Genomic DNA, 23,064 nt, shown 5'->3' on the forward strand with positions numbered 1-23,064 from the left:
CCTAGATCTCTGCTCAACCATGAAGCTTCCTGGGTGACTTTGGGCCAGTCACTTATCTCAGCCTCACCCACCTCCCAATGTTGGAAGGACAAAAGGAGAGGTTGTTGTGAGGACAAAAGGAGAGGAGGATCTATGTACACCATCCTGAGCTTCTTGGAGGAAAGGTGGTATAAAAATGTGAAAAATAAAATAAGAATGTTAGTGATATCTGTACTCACTATGACTTGGCTTTGTTTCCCTTAGAGCAGCGTTTCTCAAACTGGGTTGGGGCCCACTTTGTGGGGTGTGACCTGATAGCTGGTGGGTCCTGCAGAGCTTTCAGTGAAAACATGGGTGATGGAAAGATCTGGTAACTATTTGCCTCAAGTCCCAAGGCTATTCAAAAATCAGATAACTGCTAACTGCCCTGCAAAGAGCGGAGCTCCTGCAGTTTGCAAGCTTATGTAAACATAAGGAGATAAATGTTATCTTTCATATTACTAGACTACAAGGAACTGCCTCCCCTTTTATCTTTTAATCAAGAGGAGAGCTATACTTCATCTATAGAGTCTTCATGCCCTGATTTGACCTTTACTCACCTAAGGCACTTGGTTACCATTTCAAAAGGGAAAGAGCTTGCTTGAATGAGAACCAGGAGAAAAAGACAAGTGAGGACTGAACTGGAGTCTTGAGGATTTCTCTTGGCCAGTTTGTTTCCATGATCCTTGCCATTGTGCAGGTTTATTGCTTGATTCAGTGTAAGGTGAAGATCCATGCAGGGATATTGAGGCTCCCCTGGAAGATTATAGAATGGACCAATGTAGTTTTTAGTTGAATCTGTTGGCAGACTCAACTGAGAGCCTTGGATGCAGAATCCATTCTCCTCCCATGTTTTTTTTTTTTTTTAAATTGTTAATCTCTGCTGTACTGCCTATAAGGAGTGACCTCTTGACCTGTAAGTGGCTCAGGGTATATGGCCAAGTGGGGTGGAGAAGTGAGCTCGGAGACAATAATAAAAGCTGTGTGAGTGCTGAAGTGTGCCAGACTAGAGTGACCTGTCTGCATAATGTGAGCAGTGCGTTGTTCTTTCTGCTTCATGCAGAATATAACATTTGCCAGACAAGACTTTCAGCTTTGCTTGCTCCTCCAACATAAAAGGTTACATGGAGTAGGTCAGTGATGCTTTGGGATATGGAAAGTATGACTGCATCTGGTGATGAGGTATTGAATTCCTTCACCTTTTAAAAGTTAGCCTTTTCAGTCCTTTTGCAGCTTTCCTACGGCCTTGAAGACCTTTCTAGAGAAAGACCCAGGTCAGCTTCTTAGAGAGAGGCCTGTGACAGGTGCATCTCACTCAGTGACTTCCTTGGGAAAAGTCATACCTAGGAAGAGGTGGCAGCAGCATCTTGCCTAGAGATGTGAAGGCTGGGGGGTAGGGGGGTGGGAAATGAAAGAGTTTTAGAAGAAGAATGTGTTTTTCCCAATCCTTTTTTTCCAGTACGGAATATTGAAAAATCAGAGAGGGAAAATGGAAGCATGTATACAGTGTTCCATTCTGGAATAATGGATGAATGCTTTTTTAAGGTAGGGTATTTACAATCCATGTATAATATAAACCTATAAAACTAGATTGTAAGGGGCGTTTCTGCACAGAGAGGGTGCTGTTATTGCAAGAGGAGCAGCTGGGCAACCTTGCTTGGGGACTGTTGGTCACCACCTCCTGCTGCTACTGACCTTTCGACTTGGAGCATGAGAGAAGATACTAGACATAATGGCCCTGAATCTGATCTCCTGGTTTTGGCCCAACAAGCAATGTGTTCATCTCTGAGATTTCCAAAGGACTGCTTTGGGTAGCAAAGCTTCCTAAGAGAATCTTGAAGGTGGGGGGAGGGGGACTTCTTCCTTTTCTGGTTCCTGACATCCTGCCTAGAGTCAGGCATCATTTCTTGTATTTTGGGGAGAAAATTGAAAAGTTTCAAAGATGAAATGTTTGGGATATCATGTCCTTAAAAAAAAAAGGGGGGCACTTTTTTTTTTTTACACTGCCAAAGAGACTGTTTCTAAAGTCGAATAAAAACTTTCTTTTGCTGACACAATGTTGGTGGCTTCTGTGTTAAACTGTGTATTTTACCAGTTGGGGAAATGGGCTAAATGTGTGGGTCCCTTTGGGTATAGCACCTTGCAGCTCCATTTCTAACCCTAGATGTATTGTTTGACTAATAGTAAGGCATTTAGGTTTTAACATTTCATAAATAGAGCAAATGGTATAATTTAAGTGCTAACTAAGTTAAATGTAAAGCATTTGATGTGATGCATTTGAGTAGTCTTTAGGACTTAGAAGTAACATGAAATAAATATTACATGTATTTCAGTTTTTCCACAAATTTCCTTTTTCTTTTCCTGAGGGGGTGAAAAACATGTTCCCCATGGCTTCAGAATTTCTAGAAATTTTATGTCTCTAATCTGCCCATCTTAGCATAAGCTTCCATTCTTGCACAGTGAACCTCCCAAAGGAAGTGGCAGCTTCACCTCTGTGAGCTCTTAGGACAGCCATTTTCAACACATTAGTGTGCAGCGAATGGTCCCCAATCCTGCCGTGGGAATTTGGGAAAGGGTCATTTATTAATAGGACCATTGGGAGATGTGAGCCCCCCACTGGCAGCACAGTGTGCCTTGTCAGTTATCAAAAAACAGATGGTGTGCCTTGACCATTTTAGTGCCTTGCCAGTGTGCCATGAGATGGAAAAAGGTTGAAAATCTGTCCTAGGAGGATGGAGGCAGGTGTAAAATCTCTTGAATCCTCCTCCTATCTCTTGTAATGAGTAGTCCTCCAGTTTTGCTTCACAGGTGCTGGGAGAGTTGTGACCCAAGACTTGGGTGGCGCACACTGGAGGAGTAAACTGATGTCATGAAGAGTAAGAAGCAGAACCCCAGGGATCAGCAATGTCTCCTATTGTCTTGACTCAGAGGACTAGTGCCTCAAATCTTCTGCAGGATAGAAGTTAAAACACCACACCTGGGAGAAGCCAGAGGCTTCTTGGTTCATCCAGAGCCAGTGCCTGCAGAATAGGGCATGCATGCCCCTTAACCTCTGAGCTTTCCTCAAAGGGGGTGGAACTTCAGAGGCTCACCTCGCAGGACTGCTTAACTGCTGCTTGGTTTGTCTTGTAACCAGCCCCACAGTGAGCTGACCATGGTCCAGGCCTCCGCAACTGAGCTCCTGCTAAGCTTTATGCAGGATACCCCCATGTGGGCAGGTGGGAGGGGTAGCAGGAGGGAGGCCGTAGACTCAAAGGTTTTTTTAAAGTTGCACTAGATGCTATTTCCAACACATTCTCTTGTTGCAGAAATTCACTTGGAGCGTTCATACCAGAACACCTGCTGTAGTAGAAAATTGGTTTATATACCTATAGCACTCTTATCTGTAGGTCTGAAATGCAGTCATTCTGCTGCAGGTAGCCTAAGATCTCCTGGCCTTGAGGGAGATAGTCAAAACACAATGGAAAACACAGACAAGAAATACATCTCTACATTTGTTTTGCCCTTTGGGTGGTACTCCTCTTTTTGTCCTGCAGTTTACTTGCCCCTGGGGAGGGACTATAGCTTTGTGCTGGAGTGCTTGTTCTACATGCAGAAGTTCCTGGCCTCAGTTCCCCGAATCGCCAGTTAAATGGATCGTGGTTAGCAGGGCTAGGAGACTCTGGCAAGCTGCTGCCACTCAAACTGTATTTGACTTCCTGGACAAAACATCTGCCTTGGTCTAAGGTAACTTTATAGGAGGCATTACCAATGTCTTTGCAACAACACTTTGTTTTTAAAACAGCTACACAGAAGTGGTTGTCAAGGTCTTATTTTATGTACCGTACATACTTGCCTAGAAGATGAGAAATTTCGGCCAATAAATCAAGTGTAAATCATCTCCTCACCATATCTGTGGGTCACTCAGGGGTCAGGGCTCTTCAGACATAGGAAAAGCCCAGAGGAGAGCAAGAGGAAGATGCAGAGATAATTAGAGGGCAATCAGTCTCCAAGGCAATGAGGCTGCAAACTACAGCCAAACTTAACCTTTTCACTCCTCCTGAGAAAAAAGTAATCCAGGGCTCAAGCCTTCCATTTAAATTGAGAGAGCCTGCTTCTCTTTAGCAAACCCTTCTGCAGCCTCATTCCACTTTGCAAATGTTTGGCAGAGGTCTGATTTTTAAAACACCAGGATGTAATCCTTGTTTCCATCTGAGGCTACAATTCAGTGCACCATTACTTGAGGATAACACCCATGGAAAACAATGGGTCTAAGTCTGAATAAATTAGGTTGCAACTATGTGTAACTGTACTTGTTCAAGCTCTTTCCTTCTTGCTTGTCTTTATACTGTGAATTGAATTGAACACTCCAAGTTATGTGTTATAAACTGTATGTTATATGTAGAGTCTTTGGCTTAACACACCAGGCACCTTAAAGAAGGATTTGATTAATACTACCTGGTGTGTTGTTTACAGTGCACTTACTCTGATAGTGTTTACAAAAAGGTTGTGACGACTAGAATTTAAAAAGTTAATGAATAAGAATGTATCTTAGGATCTTTTACTACATTTTTAATAAACTAGAGACAGTTCAGTTCTTGGGTAACAATTACTGGTAGGTTATTTTTCAGGATCTGGCCTCAGATAAAATCAGACAAAATTATAGTCAGATACCCCCATAAGTTTAACCCCCCACTTATTTAAGGGTAATAGAAAATTGATTTGTGACTCAAAGACTGCCCTCGACTTATATGTGAAATAGACTTATATGCGAGTGTCTGTGGTGAGCTGCTTTCAGGGAAGTGGATATCCTAACTGAACTGGCTTCAGCCAACTCCCATTCCGCTTTTCCAGGTTCAGGTGTTTTCATTACTTTGGTTTGCAGGTACAACAAAGGAATGACTTCAGGATTTGGAAGACAAACTTTCTATCAATGAAGTATAGTGGCGAAGATTCATATGTTATAGGGAAGATGTTTGTCTGTTCTTATTTAGCTAACTGTAATGGTTGATTTTTTTGTCCATGAACACTCAAGGTAATATGAAGATATTCTAGTATTAATTGGGGGAGCAGCTTTGTTTATTAAGTTCATTGTCTTCTGGGGTCCATTATGGGGTCCAGGTCCATTCCCCTGGGGGCTGGGGATAAGAATAGGCCCTCAGTTTGGCTGTACTTGTCGTAAGAGGCGACTAAACAGCCACCGGGTAGATGGGACTCGTTACCCTGGGATGGCAGCTCATCTGAGAGAAGGAAAACTCTGATCCCAAACCTCCGCTGCCTTGTGGCTACATCCAGTTACAGAAAAGGCTTCAGGAGTCAACTCGAGGCAAAATCCGGAGCCGGAGTCGTTCTGGCAACTCCTGCGACACCGCTGGAACCAACCGTTTTGGCCTCTGCCTTACCATTGGACCATTTCAGTGACATGGAGAGGGGGGATTTGCTGCATGGGTAACAGCCTATCCTCCATACCTACTTTACCCAGACTTCGCGCACTGGAGAGGACACTCTGTTCCAGAACCACCATTCAGAGCGTGACACCATAGTCTTCCGAGACTGAAGGATGCCAACTACTTGTCTTCTGGGAAGTTGTCTTGGGCAAACCACATTGAAATGAATGGGAGATGTGCAATAATGCCTGCTCATTTTAATGGAACCTGTGCCGGAGATCTTCCTAGAAGACTGTGCCCTGTGTATATGGCATTCTTCCTCTGCTTATTAAACTGGTGATGGTAGTCCAAGTGAAGTGACCCTTGTAGACTGGAAATGGGCAGGTTAGTTTAAGCAGAAGCCACTAGACTGAGCAAAAGGCAAAAGTCTGCTGTCCCATATAAATGACATCAGACACAAGTGTTCTGGAACCAAGATTAATGAAGGAATAAAGTATAGACATGCCAGATAGCTAGTGCATTCCAATGCTATGTTATGTCATCCCTTTTCACTGCATCTCTAGAGGGCAAGCTTTCAAGAGACATAGATGTATGACCCCTGCACCAATTACAGTATTCTTAGAAGCTCCTCCCACTTGTGCTGTGTATCTAAAGGCTTGCTAATAGATCTGTGTTGGCCAGCAGCATCAAGCATGTATTTTTGCACCATAACTTCTGAAATGATTCACTGCGCAGGAGCAGTCTGTCTCAGTAAGAGGTTGCATCTTAGCAGCAGTAGCTTTCAAAGTCCACAGTTACTTATCTCAAATTTACTTGGTGGAGTTCAATCCACAGGGTAAATGTTTTATGTATGAATATATATACACTTAGAAACTAGGATAGAGTTTTTAGACTTCTGAGGGACTAGGGTCTGGGGAAGAATCAGGAGCTTGTTGAGGCATGGAAGTGATTAGTAGCCCAGTAGGTGCCCCAGTGTAGCAAGGAGACTTGTACAAAAGCCTGGCTAGGTTGACTCCAGTTCCTTCCTGCAGTTCATCTACTGATTGAAGATGCATCTCTCCTTAAAGCAAAGCAGTTCTTTTGAGAGCTGGATATGAACAAGCAGCAGCCCTGGTCACACGATTTCCAGCACTTCTTGGTCAGACGACCTGGAGGCAATGATGAACAACCAGGAGTCTGGCCAGAGCCAAATGCACCATCTTGGGGAAAGTGGAGTAAGGCATGAAATAGATGGGCAATCAAATCCCATAGCAGGCTTTGTCTTCTCTGGTTATTTTTATGCAAAACATTTACATTACACCTTTCTGCAAAACAGTCTCCAGAGAGACCTCAGGTTCATAGCAAAGCTTTAGAAGATGGCAGGCAGTTTCATATTAGAGTGAGGAGGAAATGGTTCTTAAAATACCCTAGTCAGAGATCATTATTAATAAAATAATAAACATATTTATATATCACTTTTCAACAAAAAGTAATTGACAAAGGAGCTAAATAAATCAATAAATGGTTTTGTGATCTTAAAAAAAAACAAAAAAAAACTTATTGGTCAAAACCAGCCCTTTGAATGGCAGCCAGGAGCAGACAGGGTGCCAGTGAAGATCTTTCAGCAGAGTAACTAAATATATTCAGAATTGTGAGTTCTGACTGATAACATAAAAGACGTTTTCTGAACCAGTTGCAGCTTCTGAGTGGTCTTTAGTGGCAGTCCCATGTATAATGCATTGTGGTAATACCACTTGGGCAAGATCAAGTCCCTGTCCCCGAAGAACTTACAATCTTAAAAAAAAAGATGTAGAAGAGTCACCAGCACAAGCCCCTGAAAAAGACATTATGCTGGGGTGAAAAGGGACAGTGGCTTTCCCCTTGCTAAATGGAAAGACACCAGTGTAAAAGGTGCCTCTTCTCCCTCTTAACACGGGCCCAGGCAAAATCATTTGTGTCACCTGATGCCCACTGAGTTAATAATCTGTAGTAAATTCCAACCAGTTGTGTTGGTGGCACCTAAGCATATCACTTTGTTTGGCAGATTTTTGAGCAAAGCATTGTGGTGGCGTGGACAGTACAATGCTTGGGTAAGGCTTCTTGCAGCACCCGAGAACTTGGTTGTTCTGCCAAGCTATATCACTGATAGGAATAAAGGTGGGACCCATGTGGGCAGAACAGAACTTTTATTGTCAGCATAGCATGCTGCTTTGTTTCCAGGAGTACTATCCACTGATAAAGCAAAAAAGGGGGGCATCAAATTCACCTCCTTTGTGGATACCCCCTTAAGTATTGTTCCAACAGCCTACCAGTCTGGACTTTTTCAGGTCTTAGCTAGACATGACATTAAGCCTGTATTTGCAAGGCAGGCTTAACATACAGATGGTCCTTTCAGCTTTAAAAAGTTAGCAGTGAAGGGCTTCATCTGAGCTGAGAATATGGTGCAAAACCAGGAGTTTTCTAAAACTTCCTCCCTATGCTGTGTTTCATGGCTGAAAATCCCCCTGCCAATGGCTCCTAAAAACTGCTGTTTACAATAAATGGCTGTTTCTGGGATTAATATTTGAGTCAGTGCAGAGAGGGGTTTTCACTGTGAAAATAGCAGAGGAGGAAAGTGTATTCGCTACCCCCACCCTTGCTTTGTGGTGAATCCCCCTCCATGCTGCTAATTCTTAAAGATGAAACAATCACTTTTGCAGAAAGCCTGAATTGCAAAGACCTGTCTAACATCAAGTTTGACCCTCAATTCCAGTCGTCTTCATCTTTGCTTTCCTTTTGTTTCAGGAGCTATTGTGACAATCTTGGCTATCATCCATTAAGTGCTGCTGACTTCGGAAAGATCATGAAAAATGTCTTTCCCAACATGAAGGCTCGCCGTCTAGGCACAAGAGGCAAATCAAAATATCCTTTACAGAAGCAGTTTTCAGCCATTTCTTTTCAGGTTTCTTAAAGGTGATCCCTCTTGGTCATTGGGGGTTTTGCATTGGGAAGCTCTTCTGCCCCTGAAAAAAAAATTACAAAATAGATGTTTTGTTGACTTCAGTTCTATCTAAGGAAGTTCAGGGAAAGAAAAAAAAACCTACTTGCTTCAGCATCAGTGTATTGCATTTGTATTCAAAGGCTAGTAGTTATTCACACCTTAATTTTTTAAATCACATATTGCTATAGTGGACTTCGGAAGAAAGCTTTCGTGCAGATGCCGACACTACCCAATCTTGACTTCCATAAAACTGGAGATGGGGTAAAGTATACACTTACAGACATATGCTCGCACCGCAATATTCATATAAAGGCATTGTGTTGTTGTCCATGGCTTAATAAGGCATAAATAAAGGCCATTTAATCAGAACAAAATTAAGAGGGCTTGACCCATCCGTAAGGCTGATTATGGTGCCTACTTGTTTCTGTTGCTGCTCCATCTTCTGCTGTCTGAATTCAGAAAAAAGAGGGGAATGGAAACATCTTCCTTTTCAAATTAGTAAGCAGATGGAGGTGGGAAAGCTGTTTGCATCCAGGGAACAGGAGGAGAAGGAAGTAGTGACTGCTGTACCACTGAGTAAGGGGGCAGTGACACCTGGTATACTACCACCAATGTTGGGAGTTCATGAGTTGGCCCTGAAGTTTATGCTCTATGAAAGTGCTAGCACATTGAAGTAAAAACTTACAGCACAATCCTGTACATGCTTACTTGGTCCCACTGTTTTGAATGCAGCTGCCTTATAGGTAGGGGTATATAGGATCGCAGCCTCAGTTATGGTTTGCACAGTAGTAATGTTTGGGGAGAATGGGCAAGTCAAGGGATGATCCATAAAATAAAGGTTTGTCCTAACAATTGAAGACTTACATTTTGCATGTGTTCAGGGAAAGGTGTGTGTTACTCCTCTGCTAAAATGCCTTTAAAAGTGTACTGAATGTGTTTGAATCACTCTCAAGTGTGTGAGTTTATACTGTATAATGATTTTGAAACCCTGGGGCCACACAGCTATTGTAACACATGGTGGTCATGTTTTTACATTAAAGGTGTGCCCCAGTATCTGCAGGGGATAGGTTCCTGGCTCAGTGGAGAAACTTTCATGCTATCATTCTGTGACTTGTGCTGATGCATCACAAGCTCCATCAACATAAACACTAGATAGAATTGGCTATCTATCAGTAAGCAGATTTGAGGAAGAAACTGTAGTCACACACACACACACACACACACACACACACACACACACACAGATTTCAGGGTAATTTTAGCAGTGTGAATACCAGAAACCATGGTTATGAGGGACACCTGTTTCCACCCCCACCCTCCGAGTGCCGATTAACACATCTATTACTTACCATCTATAAGCTTGTATGTGTAAGCACGACACTTTTCACTTTGATAAATCTAACAAATGTACGAATGGGCATGGGGGTGGAGCTCCCCACATCCATAGACAAGCGAAACCCCAGATATGGAATCAGCGGATATGATCCTCCCCGGTAAATTTTGTGTGCTTGGTGACATAGATGTCATACCATGTCCACGAGCAGCAGCATGAAAAATGACCATAAGCTAAGAGTTGGGGTTTTATCTGTCACTTTACAATATGGAGTTTAGTAATAGAGAAGTTTATATTTTGGGTTTAGTAATACCAAGATTGGTATTGAATACCATGAAAAATGAGAGCTGGTGTTGCATAGAGGTCAAGAGTTTTATTATGAATTAAGATTTTACTTCTGCCACAAACTTTCTAGGTGGCCTTGAGCAAGCTACCTCCTGTCTGCCCCAGGAGCAATATTGGGATAACAGCACAATCCTATGCTTCTCTTCTCAGAAATAAGTCCCATTGTGTTCAATGAAGCTTACTCTCAGAAAAGTATGTATAGGATTGCAACCTAAGAACGCTTAGGGCTATAATCCTATACTTGCTGTTGTGGGAGTAAGCGCCACTGAACACAATGAAACTTAGTATGCCTAGTACTGTGTTGTTACTCTCTCCTTACACATTGTATGGACAGCATTAATGTTGTCAAACATTTTGCGCATGCAAATAGTGTAATGCAAATACTTCTGATTGATTTTTTTATTTTTTGTTTGATTTATTGATTGATTAAAGTAGGTTTTCCATACATGTTTTATCAAAGTAAATTAATCTGGTTTGGGGTGGGTGTTGGTGGAAGAGGTCAAAATAGTTATTTCAACTTAAAGATATGATTCTTACCATGTAAAGGAGATCTTGCAGAACCATTGTGATGATTTCCAAAGTCATTGCTTCTGTATATTTTTTAAAACAGAAATATATCTTGGGTGAAAAGGCCAAATTGAGTGACCAAAGCCACTCCAGATATTGCAGAGTGAGCTAATCTAAGATTCCCTTAGATTTTCAGGAAATTTAAGGTCCCTGCAAAATGCTAATATTCTTTACTCACCTTTGAATTTTATGCAAGAGGCGTCAGGAGAATGGTGTGCAGTGTACCTTTGAAGTGTACAAAATGGCCTCTTGTTCAACCTCACAGCTGGTCAACCTGAGCCAAGTGGTTGGTTTAGATGCTGTGCATACACCATTTACTGTGGGTTTGTTTAGGCTTGTGGCAGCTGCTCGAAAACTCCTTTTTGTCTTGGTTTCAGCTGGAAGGGGCAGAGCCTTCTGGTCACCTGCAGAGTGCTGATGAGGAAGTTGTGTCAGCTGCCTGCCAGCTGGTCTGCGAGTGGGCCCAGAAAGTGCTAAGCCAGCCCTTCGATTCTGTCTTGGATTTGGCCCGCTTCTTGGTCAAAAGCCACTACATTGGCACTAAATCAATGGCAGCTTTAACTGTGATGGCTGGTGCTCCTGCAGGTGAGTCTCTGCTCCATTCGCTAGTTGACATGTCATTGGGAAGAGCAACCATTGCATTTCAGCAAACACAAACCAAACCCTATAGTGGAACCTTGGAAGAAGCCAGGAGGTTCATTTTCTCCTTCCTCTAGATAGTTAAAGTTGTGCCTGCACTGAAATCTTCAGCTCCTTGCTGAAGCTTTGTTGATTAGTTTTCCTTTGTCTTTGTTGTATTTATGTTAATATTGTTATAAAACACTTTGAACTTGTTTGAAAAAGTGGTATATAAATATTTTCATAAAATCAGTAGTTTAATAGCCCAGTCCTATCCCATTTAAGCCCATAGCATGCACAGCCATTGACATCACATGTACTGCATGCTATGTTGGGTGATCAGATGGCCTGGGAGAGGTAAGTAAGCATCTTTTTTACTTCCCTCTCCATAGGCTGTCTGGCCACCAGTGGATCTCCTTGGACTTATGTCAGTTCTTCAGCTGGCATAAGTCCAAAGAGAGTCTGGGTGTGTTGGGCCAGGAAAAGGGGATAGAATTTTTAGCATGTGCCACCAAGATCCTCCATCTCCTACCCCCAGCTCTGCCCTCTCTCCACCCCAAACTGCCCATGATCCTCCTCTGTTGCCCCGTCCCCATATTGGTGGCAACACAGGACAGGAGGTTCAGTGGGCTGCTGTCACCTGCACACAGCCGCTGACAGTTTGCCCTAGTGGCTGCGGCCTGCAGAACAATGGAGCAACTTTTGTGCTATCATTATGGGACTTGTGCTGACACATCACAAGCTCCATCAACATAAACACTAGATAGGATTGGGCTGTCTATTAGTAAGCAGATTTGGGAAAGAAACTATAGTCTTTACTATGCTATCTGCAAAGGTCAGGGTGTCTCTCTCTCTCTCTCTCTCTCTCTCTCTCTCTCTCTCTCTCTCTCTCTCACACACACACACACACACACACACACACAAATTTCAGGGTAATTTTAGCAGGTTGAATTCTGTGCTGAATTCTGTCATAAGGATCGCTTTTAAATAGAGAGCCAAAACAAGCATTTAGTTATTACTTAGGAATTTACCCACTTGTCGTATGTACTGTGGTGATTTTTCACTTCACAGTGCATTCAAAAGTTCAGAAAATGGAGTTCACTTGTGTCAATCATCCTGTGGCAGTAATCAGGTTTACTTGTGATCACACACGCACAACACCTTACCAAGTGAATTTCCTATCAAGCATTGCTTAAATCAGGTGGAAAAGTCTGTTATGATTTGGAGGGGGGGTCCATTGTCAAGTGGAGTGTGTGAAAAACAAATCATGAATAGAAATATCTACATGAAATTGCAATCAGACCACCATAAAAACAATGAACATAATGAAAAAATGTGATAAAGATAACTTCTGTCACAAATACTTCCCTACATGGATCTGAAAGAGAAGACAGGGATGGACATATGTCAGTCCTTACACAAGAACATACAGTTCCAGAAATACCTGTATGTATTGATGTTGAGAATTCAGCAGTTGTGCACAAAAAAGTACATACTTGAGTCCTACAACAGTATCATTTGAGAGTGCAGGTTGGAGATTGTGTGTAAAAGAACTTTCCTAATTCTAGAAAGCTAGCACTTCAGGGAGAAGGTTCCTAGCCCAGAACATTCTCCCTGATGTTGTGGTCTTCTTTCTACAGGATTGTTCTCTTTCTTTGGCAAGCAGTAAAATGAACCATTACCTCACCTTCATTTTCAAATTGTAAAGTCCAAGGAGGGCTACACTCTGTTGCTTTTTCTGAAAGTAGGAGTGCAGGTCTAGCACACAATACAGACTGCACACAGTCCCTCTTCACTCTGTCCCTTTTTGTCTTAGAATAGTTTATAGTCTGCTGTACTTTTAAGCAGCAGCAACTCAGCACAGGAAGGGAAGGTAGGATCTAAGCCTCTCTGCCACGAACACTCATGACTTTCTGGTGCCAGTCCTATAGTTCTATAAACTTCTGCTGTTGGCTGAAGTGAACAGAACTGTGTTTCATTGTGTTTGCCTGCTCAGCAACCCTGTAGAAGTCCTTATGGTGACTCCTGTCCTCCTATCCCTGTGACAGTGCACATGGCTCTTTTCCCAACTTCCTCTTGCTTGGTGGCTTCCCCCCATATAACTCCTGTCATTTCTATATATAGATAAAGAACTTGGGACGCACTGAGAAATATAGGATTCTGTAGTCATACTGAGGATTATACCAAATCTGTTCACTGCCACCTACTGTTAGTTGTGCAAGATGTACAGAGCAATGGCCTTTTGAGAGCTTATGGGGCCTTTAAAGGTGTGGGCATTTTGATAAGTTTGGGTTTTTTGTTTCTCCAGGTACTTGTGGGGGAGGGTCCAATCCTCTCCTCCTGTGAAAGCCCATTATAAATTAATAAGGATAAGGTGTGTGCTCAGCAGGGATGTATGGAGAGAGAGAGAGAAACTTCCTCATGTGGTTGTTCCTCATGTGGTTGTCATCCTACTACTACTACTTGTCATTTCTCTTTCAGGAATCAAAGGAATCCCCCAGCCTTCTGCTTTTGTTCCAACTGCAGAGAGCAATTCCTTCCAGCCTCAAGTAAAGACCCTTCCCTCCCCTATTGACGCAAAGCAACAGCTGCAGCGTAAGATCCAGAAGAAGCAGCAGGAGCAGAAGCTGCAGTCACCGTTGCCAGGAGAGTCTCCGGCCAAGAAATCAGACAGCACAACAAGCAATGGGGTTCCCACCATTTCTAACGGGAGTCCAGCAATCTTGTCTCCTCAGCCTATTGGTATTGTTGTGGCTGCTGTCCCCAGCCCCATAACGGTAAGGCTCATTACTGTGGGAAGCTGCATTTCAGATTTAGTACATGGGGTCTGGTGAAGGGTCTGCAGGCAATGAGAAGGGATTGAGAACAGAACCCTTAGGGACCCCAGGACTGGAAAGCAGAGAAGGAAGCTTCTTGCAATAGAAATCTTGACAGGTACGAAGAGAATCATTGAGAAGAGGCTCACAGAGATTATGATATGCAGAGAACCAGGGAGAGCTGGGCAGGAGGAGCTCTCCAGTGACTGGTGAAGAGATTGATTGTGATTTTATGGAGGTTGTTTTTGATTATGTATGGAGGGCGAAAACTGGATCACAGTGATTTTTAGAGAGGAGTTGGGTGAAAGAGAAAATTGAGACAGTAAACAGCATGTTCCAGGAAGTGAAGGGGGCAAAGGAAAGATGGGAATGGTTGACTTCAGACCTTCCAGCACCTGAGGCTGAACGCCAAATGCCACTGCACTTATAACTGGTGGCAGCAGCCACTTCTCTTTCTTTCTCCTACTCCCTGGATTCAGAAAGAGAGAAATGGAGTGGAAGAGGAAGTGTGGTGGAGAGGAGAACAGTGGGTTAGAGCACCTTCCATGCTCTATTCCCCCGTTTTCAAATCCAAGTATTGGGAGGAGAAGGAGTTATAGGTGCAGTTGGACAGAGGCGAATGCCATTCTGTCAGTCCACAACCTGAGTCAACCTCCTTAGTTGGCCTTGTAAGACTGGACAAGCATTAGAGGGGTGGAATGAGTGGTGGAAGAGCTTTTTGACAGTGAGAACAACAGAAATGTGTTTGGTAGCTGTTGGAGAGGAATAGATTGAGAAGGATGAGAAAATTAGGAATACATTGGTTGTTATGACTGGGGGGGGGGAAACAGAGAGATCGATCAATCAGAGAAACAAGAGATGGTGGGGATCTTTGAACAGTGGACATGGTTGGAAAAAGGGGGTAGCCTACTTTAGATTGTGGATGTGCTTAGTGTTACTGATTCTATACTACACAGAATATTTTTTCCTCCACCAACAGGTGCCTAGGACCCGCCAATTAGTGACTTCACCTAGTCCAGTGGGCTCGTCAGATGGCAAAGTCCTCCCACTCAATGTTCAGGTGGTCACTCAACATATGCAGTCCGTCAAGCAGTCACCAAAGACTCCTCAGAATGTTCCTGCCAGTCCAGTTGGTGACCGTTCTGCCCGGCATCGATACCCGCAGATCCTACCCAAGCCAGCCAACACCAGCGCTCTCACCATCCGTTCCCCAACAACCGTGCTCTTCACCAGTAGCCCCATCAAGACTGTTGTTCCTGCTCAGCATATGAACGTGGTCAAAATGACAGCAATATCTCTTGCTCCAAGCAGCACCAGTAGCACGCCAGTCAAACACACTGCTTCGTTTGTCAGTGGTTCAGGAACAGCTGAAGAGCTAAGGACTGTCCCACAGATTAAGAATGGGTCTGTTGTTTCACTTCAGTCTCCAGGATCCAAAGCGAGCACTGGAGGCTTAGCTCCTGCTGCATCTTCTGTTGAGGTCAAAACAGAGCCAGAAGTGGTGCTAGATGAAAACCTGCTGCAGTGCCAAGAGAATCCGGACTCATCTAAAGCTGTCAAAGTTGCTCCAGGTGTGTCTGCTGGTCAGCAGAGGAGAAGTGAAACAGAACTGCAGAAAACTGAGGAGGGCCTTGGAGAAGCAAAATGTGTTCAGGGCTGTGATTCAAGAGTGGAAGATTCTGGGAGGAAAAGCCTCATCCAACCTGCTGAATCCAACCCTCTTCCTGCATCCGAGAGTCAACCAAACACTGTCACTTCCTTGGTTTCTCCTCAGAATTTCTCCAGCACCAGCAACAATTCACCTCCCAGTGGGGAGAAAATGTGCACTAAAAGTCCCAGGAAGAGGCTTCCTTCTCCCTTTCCAGAATCACAGGGCCCTCCTATAAAGAAACTGTCAGTAGGTCCAAGCCCTACAACTAGCACAGATGCCTCCAAAGTGGGTGGCATTAAGAAAGTACAGCAGAGGATGGTGCCTGTAGTGAAAAATGACATTCCTGCAGCGCTTGTGCAAATTCCTGGAAATGTAACCATCAAAGTCAGTTCTTCAGCATCAGGCAACCTGGTGGCTAACTGTCCCCTGGATGCTGATATTGTCTTGAGCTCTGGTGATGCTGCTTTGGGGCAGCAGCAGGTGACCTCATCTCCAGAGATCAAAGTGAAGTTGGAAGGAAATGTGTTTGTCTTGGAGAACACTTCTAAATCTGATGGCAGCTTTAATCCCAATGTGTGGCAGCAGCTGGCAAAGAACTCAACTTTTGCACCTGTGAACTGTGAGCAACAGCAGGAGGAGGAGGACATCAGTGTTATGACGCTGCCTGGACCCTCTGGCTCTGAGGACTTGCCCAAGTCTGTCTGGGAGCCAGTGCACTTTGAAGGACTTACACAGGCTGCGTACAGCCAGCAGCTACAGAGCCAGGTGCAGGAGCCATCTTTGGAGCAGCTGCAAGCGCAGACATCAAGCCAGTTACCTCTGCAGTCGGAGCTCAAAGACTTTGAGGATGCAGCTTCACAGCCTAATGAGAACTTCTTTTCCTTTGATGATGACCTGACACAGGACAGCATAGTGGAGGAGCTGGTGCTTATGGAAGAGCAGATGTCTATGAACAACTCCCACCTGTACAGCACTTCATTAGGAATGGCACTTCAGAACCAGGTGGCAGCTCAAGGAGCTGCAGTATCTTCCCACTCGAGTAACACTCACTTCTACCACCCAATCCATAACAGTGGCACTCCTGTTCACACCCCCACCCCAACTCCAACCCCAACCCCCACCCCAACTCCAACCCCAACATCTGAAATCATTGCTGGATCACAAGGTGTCTCACGGGAAAGCCCGTGCTCCCGGATGGCTCAGACAACCCCTGTCGATAGTGCTTTAGGAAGCAGCCGGCACACTCCCATTGGCACACCACATTCCAACTGCAGCAGCAGTGTGCCGCCAAGTCCTGTGGAGTGCAGGAACCCCTTTGCCTTTACGCCAATAAGCTCCAGCATGGCCTACCACGATGCCAGCATTGTGTCAAGCAGCCCAGTGAAGCCAATGCAACGGCCAATGGCTACCCACCCTGATAAAACCAAACTGGAGTGGATGAATGCTGGGTACAGTGGAGTGAGTAACCCAGCTGTTTCTAGCCATGGCATCCTCCCAAGCTACCAGGAGTTGGTAGAAGACCGCTTCAGGAAGCCTCATGCCTTTGCAGTTCCTGGCCAGTCTTACCAGTCTCAGCCCCGGCACCATGATACCCATTTTGGCCGTGTGACTCCAGTCTCTCCTGTCAACAGCAGCAGCACTACCACCACTGCCACTAACAAGCAAGAAGGCTTTGCTGTCCCTGCACCTCTTGACAACAAAGGAGCAAGTTCATCTCACAACAACAATTTCAGGTGCCGGAGTGTCAGTCCTGCTGTCCATCGCCAGCGCAATCTTAGCGGAAGCACAGTTTGCCCTGTTGCTAACATGCTACGCTCCAATGTGGCAACATCTTTTGGTAGCCCAGTCACTCCAGAGATCCCCAACACCTTTGCAAATATCCCTACAGACACGAGTGCCAATAATCTAGCCCAGAGGAGTCAGTCGGTCCCGTTGACTGTGATGATGCAGACAGCTTTCCCGCCTCCTCAGAAACAGACAAATGCTAAAAAGATAACAAACGTGTTGCTAAACAAGCTTGATTCGGACAATGATGATGCAGTTAGGGGCCTGGGGATAAACAACATGCCCTCAAACTATACGGCAAGGATGAACCTTACTCAGATTTTAGAAACCTCTGCCGCCTTTCCGAATGCCAACACTCAAAACATGCTCAACCCCACCTCTTCTTCAGTTTTTGAATTCCAAACACCAAGTTACCTCACCAAAAACAGCAGCCCCGATCAGATCTCTTTTTCTTCTGGAGATAACCAAGCACAATTGGAGGCTGGGGATCAGCAGTTGGATTTCAGCAGCACTGTTAAAGACCTCTTGGGAGAGGGCAGCTTGCCAACCAACCAGCAGCTGGTGAATCAGGTGGCATCAGATCTCAGTAATGTTGCTTCCGTCTTCTCCAGTGACATCAGGTTGACTTCCGAGCTCTCAGGCAGCATTAATGATTTGAACACTCTGGACGCAAATCTCCTGTTTGATCCGGCTCACCAGCAAGGTCAGGATGATGAGGCGACACTGGAAGAACTGAAAAATGACCCCTTGTTCCAACAGATCTGCAACGAGTCTATTAACTCAATAACTTCGGCAGGTTTTGATTGGATGGAGAGCAAGGACCATCCTGCTGTTGAAATGTTGGGTTGACATTTTTACAGAGATACACACACACACACACACACACACGCACACACACGCACACACACACACAAATGTATGTAGCACACTGTATCTAAAAGACAGACGTATTGTATTTGTCTTAATGGAAGTGCCTCCTGCAGCAGAAACATTGACAATTAATTGTGGCATTTAAAAAAAATTGCTCTACCAGCTGCTTTATTCTTCAGCAGGGAATTACCAATTTTAAAAACATTTCTGAAGGATATTGCCTGTTCTGGAGCCAGTATTAGATTTTAAATTTTACTTACTAAATAGCATTTCTTGCTATTGCAAAAGAAAAAAAATTCAGGGTACCAAAGAGTCTAAATTTATTCAAAAAGACTCAGTCCCACAAGCAGTGTTGCTGGGCTATCCTCATTCATTCCAATCAGCTTTGCATTGAGTTCAGTGTTGCATTATCTTGCTTGGCAGGGTTACCAAGCAAGCCCCAATGAAAGGAATGGAGGTTATGCAGCAACAGTGTTTAGTGGATCGCATTGAGTGAGCAGATCTGGACTTGGTCTTGCCTCTTATTTTTGTTGCTATTAGTGGGATCACACTGGTGGTTTTGCATCAGTGGATTGTTGCAGAGCAAGGCAGCTGTTGCTTTCTGAAGGCTAGCCTTACAGTTAGAGAGGAGAGTGTCTTGGAAAGTTAGGTGTGAGAAATGTACACATTGCCAATACATCTTGCAATAAAGGGCTAGAAGAGGAAGAGCAGTAGTTAGGAACCATCAAAGGTAGAGGCACTTACATTTTTATTTAAAGCTAAAGGAATTGTCCTTCTTTAGTAATACTAATGTTCACAAATTCATCTTAAAGTATTTTCAGTTTTTAATTTTCATGTTGATTTTAATATCGTAGAGAGAAAACAAATTCTGATGCCTGAGATATAATAAATCTGCATTCCATTGCATTGCATGCCCATTCTGTAGTGTTTGTAGGGATGTATTCCATTTTTATTTTATTATTTCTCAGAGTTAGAAAAACCTGACATTTCTGTTGTGGATTCCCAACTCACCTACCCTCAAAAACAATGATTGCCTTTTCACTAATACCTAACAGATCTGCACTGTTTGACAGTGTGAAGAGTCTGGCTTGATAGTGTTTAAAGATGAATTTTAATAGAGCCATAACACTACCAGATTCTTTACAGACACGCCATGGAACAAATCATAGTTCTGGGACTCAGTCCCCTGCGAAACTCTCCTGCACAGACCCTGTGCAAATGAATACAGGAGAGTTGGTACCTGTCTGTTTTTGCCCGTTTGTCATTTATTGCAAGAGGACTTGCCTGAAAAAGGTTCCCAAGGGCTTACACTCTTTGCCTTTATAAGGGTTGTGATAAAGGAAAGGAAGAGTAGTGGTTAACCAATTGGAGCCTTACTCATGCAGAGAGATCTGCATATAAGAATCTTCACCTACCCTGGGTCAAACTTTGGCACCAAATGGACTGGTGGGAAAATTCTCATTGGCTTCATTGAAGCCAAAGTTTTAGGTCATCATCTCCCTGGTGCTCAGGGCAGGCGGTGCCTTTGTAGCATTGCTTCCTCTGGCTGGGACTAATCATTTTTCAACTGCAACACTTAAGCAAGGCAGGAGGGCTAGGATCTTGCTGGAGGGAAGGAAACACAGGCATACTCACAGATGGCTCTCTGCAAGGCACAGCATCTAGTCACTGCAGTGTTTTGAAATTCTGGTTGTCAGTCAGAGATGTTGACCACAAAGTACATACGTGGAGCTGTTTCAAAGTAAATGGTTTCCCAGTAGCTATTTAGGTCAATGTACTGATGGAGAGCATCTTTCTCAGGCTTTCTGTCCCTCTTGCATTTCAGTGTGCTAATGAATAGTTGCTTTTCCTCAGGCCTCAAGATAGTAAGCTCTTATCTCAGAGCTTACATGCCCCATAAAAAGGATGTCCATGTGGGGTTACCAGCGCTTTACTACACATTCAAGAGCCATAGTCAAGTTAATTAAATGTCTGCATGGGGAGGTGTGAGAACCAACCCAGGGTGGGACTGGACCACTTGAGACATGGAGTGGAGCTAAGATAGCACATATATAGCTTGACTGTAGAGGCGAAAAGGAGAGTGCTTTGAGGAGCAAGAAGCCACTCTTGAGTGCTCACAAGATAGCCAGACAATGGAAGAAGCAGGGACTCTCGCAGCTTGACAACCATGTGCCATCCTACTTGGTTTTGAAAGAGTTTTAGCCTACTTTAGCTAAGGAATTTAGCTATTGCTAAGGTTTTTTTATTTGGTTTTTGTTTGTATTTCTTGAAAAATTTGCATCCTAATATCCCTTTTTAAGAAAACAAACCAAGTGGCATCTGACCTTTCTATTTCCCTTGAGCGCACGTAACATTTGTTGGAGCAGCCCCTGAAGTAGATGCCTCACACATATGGGCATAGGATGACCCTCCCTTTAGAGCACCTCTGCTGGACAGAGGAAGTGCTGCCAGAAGTGCTGACATTTTGAAGTCCCATTGATTCCTTCTTGTTGGCTTGTCTCCAGATGTAAATGCAGCAGCCTTTACAGAAAGCAAATGGGGTGCCCCGCTAATGTGTGTCACCCCCACAGGTCACTGTTTAATGCTTCTGTGTTGTCCAGGAGGGTGAAAATAACTGAGGACCCAATCCAATCCAACTTTCCAGCGCCAATGCAGCCCAGAGAACATTTGTTCCCTTACTTTGAGGAGGCCTCTGTGACTGCCACGACCACCGCTGGATGCAGCGCACGCCCTATTGGCACAGCTGCCATTGGCATTGCAAAGTTGAATAGGATTGGGCCTGAGATCCAGAGCACCTGGTGGGGACTCTTCTATCCCATATTTTAATGTATCAAATGTAGATACAGATTCCAATTCTGTCTGTTTAAATAAATCTTAAGAGTGAAACTTCTGAACTATCATGTGACCACTATCAAAGTATTTTATTTTTAAAGTTGGCTGCCCTAATTTTTAAGTGCCACTGTTACATTAGGACAGAGTTGGTAGTTCTCATTTGACTTCATTAGTAATCCACTGGGAATACTATGCTAGCTTGAAGAAGTTTCAGGATGGGGGCTACAACCTTTTCACACATACTTTAATGGTGCTAGGGCCCAGGTTAAGGTCTGTGCTTGTTCAAAGGTGCTTGTTTGGAGGTCTCCATGTGTTTGGGATTGTAATGAACAGGCTGCCGGGTTGCTACGTGCAGCATTAGCAATTCTTTGTATTTGAGATGGGGTCCTGCTTCACACCAAAGTACGCAACACCCAGAGGAGATTGATGGAAGCCTGTTTAAAATATAAACTGAAGCAACTCTGACCCTCTGTTTACATTCTTGGCTTCTAACTAGGAAGGGCAAAACTGGCTTTGAGAGCTGCTGTTTTGGGCTGAAGACCAGTGACTTTGTACCCGATGTACAGAAAATACTTGAGATTTGGCTAGCTTGCCCATTCAACTGTGCAGGGCGTCTCTGTTGCACTAAAGCTTCTGTTGAACTGTGGCAGGCACATTCCTTAGGATAAATGCAACCAATACAGCCCACAGATCGAAAATGAAAAGAAACAAATGAAAACTATGGAAAACTTTTTAATGTGTTTCATTATTAAAAGGCAAAATGTCATCCAAATGACAGGTAAAATTTGTCTTATGTAGCAATGTGCATTGATCTCAATGAGATGTCTATTTCTTATTCTCTTACCTGAGAATATTACAGCAGGAAAAGAAAAAGATTTTGTTTGCCTCACCATGTTAATACATGATCACCCACGTGCATGAGTGTTATATTGACTTACCTTGTACAGTGCTAGGTAGACTCCTGTAACCACTCGTCTTTTTTTGTTTGTTTTTGGTTTCTTTTGCGCTGTATTGAAACTGGTTCTGTTAACCAGGCAAGCATAGCTGAATCACCCGTTAGTTACATTTCTTTTTTTTATGTTTACTAATTCTGCTTACTTATTGTTAAATATGTTCTTTTCTTGATTATTTTTATTGCTCTGGTGTTGGGAAAAAAACCCTTTGGCATCATTTTTTTTCATGATGAGAATTCATGAAGTAAAGAATTTGCAAATAATTGCAATCAGCACTGACTTTTGAACTGAATAGAAGGAAATTGTTTCTCGTGCAGTGCATCTGAAGTTTATATAAAGTCTTGTACTATACTGTGCTTTCTATAAGGAAAGGAAAAAACCCACCCTGTTCATCTTTTCATCTAGTGCACAGTCAGATTTTCCCCAGTGTTTTGTTGTCTGTTGTACTGCTGAAATTACAGTAGTTGGATATTGCAGTAGCATTTCAGTTAATTTTTTTATTGAAAGTGCTCAAAATTTGTTTTTTTAATGTTTTCAGAAACAATAAAAAACATTTTATATTAAGCCAGACCTGAGGAGCAATTTCTTTGAATGCATGTTAAATGTTGACAAAACATGGGGTATTTCTCATGTCTGTGAATGCAAGGGTGCAAGATTTGCTCAAGCTGTGTTGACAAAGCTCTCCCAAGCTTTCACAGGCCTTCACTTACATTATCTCTGCTATACCACATCAAACATGTCAGTATTGTTGGGGGGGGGGGGAAGATGAGGCAGAGAGAACGGAACATACACACCCTAAAATAGAGGGGCTAGGGAATCAAGAAGTTTCTCACTCTGCTCCAGTCCTAGAGGCTCTGGAGAGGTCCGTAAACAGCTACTCCCTAATCTTATTTCTCTCCATTCCTGGCTGGGCAGGACCTTAGGAGGCTGTGGGGTATTTCTCAGCCAAGA

The 23,064-nt window shown here is 43.6% G+C and overlaps 1 protein-coding gene across 1 annotated transcript in view; it reads left to right on the forward strand.

Moving 5' to 3' along the window:
• Positions 1-18,365, forward strand: part of RFX7 (regulatory factor X7) — a 73,181-nt gene extending 54,816 nt beyond the window's left edge. Inside the window, exons 5-9 of the mRNA XM_066636201.1 lie at positions 8,148-8,264; positions 8,520-8,604; positions 10,966-11,173; positions 13,688-13,983; positions 15,002-18,365. Of these exons, the coding sequence (XP_066492298.1) occupies positions 8,148-8,264; positions 8,520-8,604; positions 10,966-11,173; positions 13,688-13,983; positions 15,002-18,307 (4,012 nt within the window). The 3' untranslated portion in view covers positions 18,308-18,365. The remainder of the gene's footprint in view (positions 1-8,147; positions 8,265-8,519; positions 8,605-10,965; positions 11,174-13,687; positions 13,984-15,001) is intronic.
• Positions 18,366-23,064: the final 4,699 nt, after the last annotated feature.

Source organism: Tiliqua scincoides, chromosome 8 (genome assembly GCF_035046505.1).
Source record: "Tiliqua scincoides isolate rTilSci1 chromosome 8, rTilSci1.hap2, whole genome shotgun sequence".
NCBI lineage: Eukaryota > Metazoa > Chordata > Lepidosauria > Squamata > Scincidae > Tiliqua > Tiliqua scincoides.